The sequence below is a fragment of the Erinaceus europaeus genome, chromosome 6 (assembly GCF_950295315.1).
Source record: "Erinaceus europaeus chromosome 6, mEriEur2.1, whole genome shotgun sequence".
In the NCBI taxonomy this organism is placed as follows: Eukaryota; Metazoa; Chordata; class Mammalia; order Eulipotyphla; family Erinaceidae; genus Erinaceus; species Erinaceus europaeus.
The window spans coordinates 15932032-15942044 of record NC_080167.1 but is presented as its reverse complement, the minus strand read 5'-3'; the positions used below and the strand labels follow the sequence as shown (position 1 = coordinate 15942044).

At 42.8% G+C, this 10013-nt stretch overlaps 1 protein-coding gene across 3 annotated transcripts in view; it reads left to right on the top strand.

The window, feature by feature from the left end:
* The first annotated feature begins 282 nt into the window (after positions 1–282).
* Positions 283–10013, top strand: part of ZCCHC8 (zinc finger CCHC-type containing 8) — a 28381-nt gene continuing 18650 nt past the window's right edge. The window contains exons 1-5 of one of the 3 annotated variants that reach the window (XM_060193171.1): positions 283–694; positions 3121–3161; positions 5466–5540; positions 7036–7141; positions 8880–8957. In XM_060193171.1, the coding sequence (XP_060049154.1) occupies positions 494–694; positions 3121–3161; positions 5466–5540; positions 7036–7141; positions 8880–8957 (501 nt within the window). In that variant the 5' untranslated portion in view covers positions 283–493. Of the gene's footprint in view, positions 695–3117; positions 3162–5465; positions 5541–7035; positions 7142–8879; positions 8958–10013 lie in introns of those variants that run through there. The other 2 variants (XM_060193172.1, XM_060193173.1) reach the window with 2 other exon arrangements.

Below are 10013 nucleotides of genomic sequence, written 5' to 3'. Positions count from 1 at the left end.
CACAGACGAAACTAAAATGGTCAATGATCAAGTTAATTTTTCTGGGGCAAAAGTGGAGTTCCTCAGCGCACAACAGAATCTGGGCTAAACCAATGCATCGTGCTCCGACTTGTCAGCCGTAGAAGCATAACATGGCCAACCCGTATTATTTCATCAAATTCCGCTCTAGGACCACTTGCATCTCAAAGGACCAATCCCAGCATGCAGTGCAAACAATGAGTAGTTGCTTAGAAACCACATATCCCAGCATGCTAGTCTCTCCCAACAACCTCGAAAATAAGTCTTGGAGAGCCACTGCATTCTGGGAGTTGTAGTCTCCCGGGCCGCTGGTCTCACCTCAATACCCCACCCCTATGCGGCCTACGTGTGGAGAAGACCCGACGCGGAAGCTTAGAGCGGCGGCGCGAGCCCCAGAGAGACACCGCCCTCCAACCTTTGGCCCCTGACGCCGGGGCTAGCTCCGCCTCCTCGCCAATCTGAACCACAGCTCAAAATGGCGGCAGAGGTGGATTTCGGCGACCTGGAGCTTTTTGAGGCGTTTGAGCACTTAGAAGAGTCGATTCCGAAGGCCGTTCATACCCGCTTCAAGGACGACGACAGCGAAGAGGAAAACGAGAATGGGGTGGACGACGCCGGGCTGCGGGAGCGGCTTCGACAGTGTGAGGAGACCATCAAGCAGCTACGCGCCGAGAATATCCTTCCCGCCGGCTGGGCCCTGTCACCGGGGCGTGTGTGCCCTGCAGCACCGCGGGGAGGGCGCGGGCGGATGTCGCACGAGGCCAGGATTCCAAAGTGGCTGCTTCCGTCCGGCGAGCGGTCGGAGAACGCCGGGCTCGGGGCGCGGAGGCTGCGCCCGTGGCCTGGGCGCCGGCCCCTCCCGGGAGACCCGCTCTTCCCGCTTCCCCTTCCCCTTCCCCTTCCCGCTTCCCCTTCTGCGCCCGTCGCCGGGGTCGCCTCTCACTGTTTGCACTGCTCGCTTGCAGGCTGGGCCTCACTTCTCTCAGCCTCTTGGGAGTCATCCGATTTCAGTTTTTGCAACCAAGTTGGGTGAAGGCATTCCCGTACCCCTTACGTGTTAGAAGATACCGAATCTTTAGACCTTGAGCAGGTCTCTTTAAGGAGGGGCTGGCGGTCCTGTGATGTCGAGTTGGGGGGCTTCCAGGGCGAGGGGCTTTCCATCAGCAGTGCCTTCTTGCCGGACTGATAGTGGAGATTTTAAAGTGCGTTCGCTTCCGAATACTTACTGTGGTGAATGTGTACAGCAAAGCGGTAGGGAAAAGGCGCCAAATAGTTTCTTTGACGTTAAGTGGTTACAGTTCCTTCTAGCCGGCTTTTGTTAGTATGTTTACACTCACGGAAGGGTTTTAATTAAAAGAGGTATTTTACTGGGCGGGAGATGTCTTCCCAGCTCATAATGGTTATACAAAACTACTTTCGTGCCTGAGGCTCTGGACTCCCTAGTTCTAGCTCCAGCACCAGTGTAAACCAGGATGAACAGTGCTTTGGTTTAAATATATATATATTGAAATAAGACCAGAGCGATCCTCTGGCATAAGCTAGGCAAAGAATTGAGCTCAGGCCATGGTGCTCCAAGTCCAGCAATTTAACCACCGCACCTCCCTAGTCCCGCGGCTATTAAAACATTAGGTGTGTGAGAGATTTTCAGATGAGAGACAGACCTGTGCATCACATGTAGTGCTAGGGATTGAACCAGGAACCTCAGGTGCAAGTCCAGTTTTCCAACAGTTGAGCCATTTCACCAGCGAATCATAGAGGACTTTTTATTATTATTATTTTACTCCCCTTTGTTGCCCTTTGTTATATTGTTATAGTCCTTGTTGGATAGAACAGAGAGAAGTGGAGAGAGGAGGGGAAGACAGGGGGAGAGAAAGACACCTGCAGACCTGCTTCACCGCCTGTGAAGGGACACTCCTACAGGTGGGGAGTCCTGGGGGGGGGGCCTCAAACCGCCATCCTTCCGCTGGTCCTTGAGCTTCACCCCACGTGCTTTTAACCCGTTGGACTACCGCCCGACTCCCCCATAGAGGATTTCTAAAACTATTTTCAGATCATTTTGGATCAGGTTATTTGTGTTTTTAAAAAGTCGCAACTGGCGGTAGCGCAGGTGGTGTAAAGCACAAGGACCGGCATAAGGATCCCGGTTCCAGCCCCCAACTCCCCACCTGCAGGGGAGTCGCTTCACAGGCGGTGAAGCAGGTCTGCAGGTGTCTGTCTTTCTCTCCCCCTCTCTGTCTTCCCCTCCTCTCTCCATTTCTCTCTGTCCAGCAACAATAACAAGGGCAACAAAATGGGAAAAATGGCCTCCAGGACTGAGCCTCAGCCATAAATAACCCTGGAGGCAAAAAAAAAAAGTCACTCTTGAAAACGTTTGGCAAAAGTAAGGTTTTTGAAATCTTTTGTCAATGATGACTTTTTCCTCCCTCAACATTTTATTTTATTTTTATTTTTTATTTTATTTATTAATGAGAGGGATAGGAGGAGAAAGAAAGAACCAGACCACTCCAGTACATGTGCTGCCGGGGATTGAACTCAGGACCTCATGCTTGAGAGTCCTATGTTTTATCCACTGTGCCACCTCCCGGACCACACCCTCAAGATTTTATTATGAAAAAATTAAAAATAGAGGAAAGCTGACTGAAATTTACCATGAACATTCAAAGATTCTAGCCTTTATTCTTCCGCTGTTAATCTCACTTGTTGAATATTTGGTGCTTTTGACTTGGCTAACTTCCATAAGGGTTGTTTGACTTGTGATGGAGCACTTGTAGTTTAAATAATTTTTGTTGTTGTTTTATTTTACCAGAGAATTGCTCAGCTCTGGTTTATGGTGGTGTGGGGGATTGAACCTAGGACTTGAGAGCCTCAGGCATGAAAGTCTCTTTGCATAACCGTTATGCTATACCCCCACCCAAACACTCAGTTTTAATCTTTCACCCTAAGTGCCTCACCCTCCTACAAAACAGGAGCTCAATAAATATATCATCTTCCAAATATTTATGAATCTTTTTAAAGTTTATAACATTCTGACAAAAAGTGAAAGTTCGTAGTTGAATTTTATAATCTCATAATTGGTCAACTTTTCTTAACAAGTAATAACATCAAGAACTTAAAAGAAAGTTGAATATTCTAACTCGACCAAGGTATGAAAGTTTGGAATTTTACCATATTTGTACTTTACTTTTTATCCTGATATTAATGTTTAATTTCAGTGTCTTTGTAAAATTTGAAGAAGTTAGAGTAGTGATCTCTTTTAATTTTTGAGAATGAAATTTAAATTATTATAGGTGTGTTAATTTTTTTAAAGTTTTACTTATCAGTGAGAGAGAACCAGAGGATCCCTCCGGCTAGAGGTTGAACTCAGGACCTCATGCTTGAGAGACTAGCACTTTCATCTGCTGTACCATCTCCTGGGCCACACTGCATTAAACTTTAAACTGAGACATTAGGTGAAAATATTTCTTAACAATTCAGAAACTATGCTATCTTCCTACCTAAGGCAGGGCCAGCAAAAAAAATAAATAAATAAATAGCTCACTTGTATAGTGTGCTGCTTTACTACGTGCTTAGGCCAGGTTCAAGCAGCATGGCCCCCACTACATTGAAACATTGAAGGAGGCTTTGGTGTTCTGGTCTTTTTCACAATAACATATCTTTTCTCCTCTTCAGTCTCTCCCTATCTCTCTCTCTCTCTCTCCTCTCTGCTCTCTGGCTCTCGCTCTCACTTTTTCCCTCCGCTTGCTCTCATTCATTCTTATTGCCACTGGGGTTATCGCTGGGGCTTGGTGCTGGCACTGTGAATCTAGTGCTCCTGGCAGCTAGCTTTCCTTTTCTATTTTTTAAAAATATTTATTTATTTATTTATTCCCTTTTGTTGCCCTTGTTGTTTCATTGTTGTAGTTATTGTTGTTGTTGATGTCGTCGTTGTTGGATCGAACAGAAATGGAGAGAGGAGGGGAAGACAGAGAGGAGGAGAGAAAACACCTACAGTCCTGCTTCACCGCTTATGAAGCGACTCCCCTGCAGGTGGGGAGCTGGGGGCTCAAACCAGGATCCTTACGCCAGTCCTTGAGCTTTGCGCCACCTGCGCTTAACCCGCTGCGCTACTAGCCGAGTCCTTTTTTTTTTTTTTTTTTGACCAGAGCACTACTCAGATCTGGGTATGGCGGTGTAGGGGATTGAACCTAGAACTTGAGAGCCTCAGACATGAAAGTCTCTTTGCATAACCATTATGCTATACCCCCACCCTCCTTTTTAATTTTTATTTAGGACAGGGAGAAATTGACGGGGGAAGGGCAAGAGAGAGACATCAGTAGACCTAGTTCAATGATTATGAAATGTCCCCCCTGCAGGTGGGGAGCAGGGGCTTGAACCTGAGTCCTTGCACATGGTCATGTGTGTGCTCAATCAGGTGTGCCTCCACTCCGCCCCCTCCCTCTGTCTCTGTCTGAGAGAGAGAAAAAAAGAAAGTCATCCTGAAACTGAAGGCCCACCTATGAAAAATTTAAGAGCTTAAGTAATGCTTATTTATAAAGACTGCTAAATGCTTACGTTTTTTTTTTTTTTTTTTTTTTTTTTTTATGATGGTACAGAGGATTGAACCTGGAACTTTGGAGCCTACAGGCTTAGGTTTCTTTTTACAAAACTAGAGTTCTTGTGGAGTTTTTTATTTTTGATCTTATTTGTAAAATATTTATCTTTGGAGAGTTGGGCTGTAGAGCAGCGGGTTAAGCGCAGGTGGCGCAAAGCACAAGGACCGGCATAAGGATCCCCGTTCGAACCCCGGCTCCCCACCTGCAAGGGAGTCGCTTCACAGGCGGTGAAGCAGGTCTGCAGGTGTCTATCTTTCTCTCCTCCTCTCTGTCTTCCCCTCCTCTCTCCATTTCTCTCTGTCCTATCCAACAACGACAACAACAATAATAACTACAACAATAAAACAACAAGGGCAACAAAAGGAAATAAGTAAATAAAATAAATAAATAAAAATCTTTGGTATTTTTTGTTTGTTTGTTTGTTTGTTTTTTCCTCCTCCAGGGTTATTGCTGGGCTCGGTGCCTGCACCATGAATCCACCGCTCCTGGAGGCCATTTTTTTCCCCCTTTTGTTGCCCTTGTTGTAGCTTCATTGTGTTTATTATTATTGCCCTTGACGCAATTCGTTGTTGGCTAGGACAGAGAGAAATGGAGAGAGGAGGGGAAGACAGAGAAGGGGAGAGAAAGATAGACACCTGCAGACCTGCTTCACCGCCTGTGAAGCGACTCCCCTGCAGGTGAGGAGCCGGGGCTCGAACTGGGATCCTTACTCCGGTCCCTGCGCTTTGCGCCACATGCGTTAACCCACTGCGCCACCGCCAGACCCCCTTATCTTTGGTATTTTAAGAATTATGCAGGTTATATATACAAGCCATGATGTAACATCTCCTAAGAATGTTTTAACTTCTATTTTAGTGGAATATTGGTGGACAACACTAAGCTAGATGGACCTTTATTACAGATTCTATTTATGAACAATGTCATTTCAAAGTAAGTAATTTTCCCTTTTCTAAATGTAATTGAGTTAACAAGTTGACAAGACTGTCTTTTGTAAGCATGCTGCTTTCATTTGTACCTATACCACTTTTATTCTTTTGCTTAAATACATGGGATCATGAATAAGAGCAGGAACAGTAAAATCGCATGCAACTGAACTTGAATTCAGACTCCTGCTGTGGATGTGTGTGACCTGGGGAGGTGATTTGACCCTCTCTTCATTATTAATTTCCTCGATGAATAATAGGACACTGGTTGTAACTTCTTAGGCACCTTGTGCCATGGTATGTTGTAGATTGCAGGACCTAGTAAATTGTGTCTAATAAAAAAAACCACTAGCAGTACTGTAATAAACAGTGTTAATGATTTCTCTAACAGAACGAGGTAATGCAACCCTGTTGATTCACTTAAAAACTAACTCACATGATCTTTTTAATACAGTAATTATACTTTCCTAATCCTTCTGGCATGTTTGTGTCTAGAGGCTTCATTCCTGTGGTGCTAGCTAGAGTGTTCCAGAACACAGTCTTAGACACATCAGTTACTTTCTCCTCCCAAGAAACTTAATCAAACTGCTGCTGTATGTACTGGGCAGGGGAAAGGCAGTAAATGGAACCATCTAGTTGTTGCTGCATGACAGAAACATTCCCCACTTGGTCTCTGAGGTGGGCACACTGGATGGTGAGCCAGCAGCAACAGAGTTTTGAGCACAATGAGTTTTACCATTTTTGTCACTATCAGATTAGACTCAGTATTTACTGTAGCTCGTGGGGGTGTGACTTGTGGATTGTCACCTGGCTACTTACTTGCAGAAATTTTAGAATGTCAGGGCTAAAAGAAACCTAAATGTTCAAGTCTGTTAAGAGGAAGTTGGCTGCCTACTTACTGCTCCTCCATCTGACCTCCTTTGACACCTCCTAAACCAAGCATTAAAGATGAATGTGTGCCATGACCTGAAGAGTTAAGAGTTTAGGCCTTGCTAACTTTTCTTGCAGTGCATCTTGGCTTTATGTTTCCCATTTTACTATCATAATGAGTGTTTCCCTATGTATAGTAGAGTTTCTGATGGGAGGGTATGAAAGAACTGACTGTATTGATTTTTGTGCTACAGAAATGGTAGCTAGAAGGTAGAACAGGAAAGACACTTTATTATGGAATCTTTTCGGTTAATTTGGGTTTTGAACCATTCACACACACATTATGATACACAGTACTATAATTCAGAAATTAAGTCTAGAAAATTTAAAAAGTAAAACACATTATTCTTTGCAAACATTTGCTAACTGCTACATGCTGAGAGATTAGGTCTGATAATCTTTTAATTTTGCAGCAGTGTGTGTTTTGTCTTAAGGAGTTAGATTCCAAGAGTAATTGTTACAAAAGTGAGTAAGATAGGTAGCAAAATTATTTAACATCTAAGAATGCATGGACTGAGTTTCTTCAGTGTTTTACCCTTTGTAGGTTTTGACCATTTTGTCCTCTTATACAGGCAATACCATCAAGAAGTAGAGGAATTTGTATCAAATTTAGTAAAAAGATTTGAGGAGCAACAGAAAAATGATGTGGAAAAGACTTCCTTTAATCTTTTGCCCCAGGTATTTCAAACCTAAAAGACTAAAGTTAGTAGGTTACGTTTTTCACTGTCAATTATTAGATGACAGGGATACTCTTGAACCAAAGCCAAATGATTGTTAAGATTATCTATTTAGGTGGTCCGGGAGGTGGCATAGTGGATAAAGAGTTGGATTCTCAAGCATGAGGTCCTGAGTTCAGACCTTGGCAGCACATGTATCAGAGTGATTTCTGGTTCATTTTCTCTCCCTCTCTCCTTCCCCCTCTCCCTCTCCTTCTATCTTCCTGAAAAATAAATAAAATCTTTAAAAAAAGATTGTCTATTTAGTGATCTGGAAGGTGGCTCAGGAACAGAGCCCAGACCTGGCTATACTCAAAAGTAACAGCTTTCTCCCCACTCCCTAATATTTGTAAATCTTTTATTATTATTATTTAATATTTATTCATTCCCTTTTGTTGCCCTTGTTGTAGTTATTATTGTTACTGATGTCATTGTTGTTGGATAGGACAGAGAAATGGAGAGGAAGGGAAGACAGAGGGGGAGAAAAAGACTGACACCTGCAGACCTGCTTCACCGCCAGTGAAGTGACTCCCCTGCAGGTGGGGAGTCGCGGGCTCGAACCAGGATAATTTATCATCTACCACCACCAGGGTTTCTCAGTGCCAATGCAACTCCTGGTGTACTCTTTTTTGTTTTTTTTGGTTTTTTTTTTTCTCTTCATTCTAGATAGAGGGTGAGAGCTAGGCAGAGAGAAAAAGAGAGATACCACACTACATCATGCATGAAGCTTTCCTTTTTCATAGTACTCCCATGTGGTGACTGAGGGTTCTAGCCTGGGTTCTCTGCATGGTAAAGTACCTGTTCTATAGGATGAGCTATCTCTCTGCCCCTATAAGAGATCAGTAACCCGGGAGGCTCAGTGGTGGCACACCACCTTAAGCACCCGTTACCACGCACAAGGAACTGGCCACAAGCCCTTGTTTCCCACCCACAAGAAGTTTCATGAGTTGTGAAGCAGTGCTGCAGGTGTTTCTCTCCCTCTCTTATTACCTCTCTCCCTCTCTATTACCTCTTTCCCTCTCAATTTCTCTCTGGCTCTATCAAATAAAAGAAAAAGGACAAAAAAAAAACCAAAAAAATCTTCACTATATGAATATTGGAGCATGATTTTAGGTTAAAAATTAGAATGTGTTGGTTTCTGTCTCTCTCAAAAAAAATTAATAAAATTAAAAATAATTAGAATGTGGAGGGCCAGGTGTGGTGCACCTGGTTGAGCGCACGTCACAAGGACCCACATTCGACCCCTTGGTCCCCACCTGCAGGGGGAAAGCTTCACAAGTGTTGAAGCAGGGCTGCAGGTGTCTCACTGTCTCTCTCTCTCTCCCTCTCCCTCTCTCTCTCTCTATGACCCTCTACCCTCTCGTTTTCTGGCTGTCTCTATCCAATAAGTAAAGATAATTTTTTTAAAAAAAATTTAAGTTGGAATTGTGATTTCTCAAAAGAAAAATTGTAATTTCTAGACCTTTTTTTAAAGTAGAGTTTATTTAATCCTTACTATTTCATATGTAACTTTCCCACTTGTGAAATTTCTTTCATAAACATTCCCAGCTTTAAACACACCCCAATAATGACAGTTATGGATTCCATTTTGTTACAGTTGATAGTGTATATTAGAAAGTATATTTAAATCCAAATACTTGAGATAATAAAGTTATTAAAAATTGCAATGCTTTTGTAACATGTGTTTTTCTTTGTGTTAGCCATCCAGTGTTGTGTTAGAAGAGGACCATAAACTAGAAGAGTCCTGTGCCATTAAAAACAACAATGAAGCTTTTAGTGTAAGTTGACATCTTAGCTTTGAATTCCGCAGTTATGTGTTTCCTGGTCTGTCAGTTGGGTTGCACTTAAATGACAAGATGTAGTCATTTGTCACATGCTCACATTTCCTCATTTGTTATAAACAGCAATGTAGACATCAGTCTACTACATGCTTTCTAGTAACTGTTGCATTATGAATGTAAGCGCAATAGGTCAAGTTGGAAGACTTATTTATGTCTTGACCAACCTCTTTGTGTTTAATTTTAAGAGCTTGAATTACATAGGGAGCATGCTTGTTGAACTTACAGATGGATAAAAACTGAAGAGTATATAATAACAGATGGCAGACATGAAATTTACAATGTGATACATTTTGAGTGGTCTGTGAAAAATAAATGTAGCAAGGATGAACCCACATTTTAGGTCTTTCAGGACCTAGTCAAAATTCATAAGAAAAGAAAATGTAGTCCAGGGTTCTATTAAGGGAAGACTGGTTTTAATGTTCTTGAAATGATATGCCACATTTTTTAAGGTGACATTGTTTCTATTGTGGATCAAGGGATGTCACTCTCTGGAAATGTGATCAAGACTGTTGTTTGCATCAGGTGTCATTTTAGATCAATCTATGTAATGCCAAGTGGCAGAATTTGTATCAACTATTGAATTCAACACTAAGAAGTACATGCAGAAAGCAGAACTTTGAAAAAACTGGGGATCTGTCAGAAATGTGAAAAGTGGAACAGCATCTCTCATTTAAAATAAGTGAACTCCGTAGCAGTGGATTCTCAACCATGAGGTCCTGAGTTCGATCCCTGGCGACACATGTACCAGAGTGATGTCTGGTTCTTTCTCTCCTATCTTTCTCATGAATAAATAAATAAATTATTTTTTTTAAAAAAATGGGCAGGGGTAGATAGCATAATTGTTATGCAAACAGACTTTCATGTCTGAGGCTCCAAGGTCCCAGGTTCAATCCCCTGCACCACCATAAGCCAGAGCTGAAGGTGTGAAGCAGGTGTGCAGGTGTCTATCTTTCTCTCCCCCTCTCTGTCTTCCCCTCCACTCTCTCTGTCCTG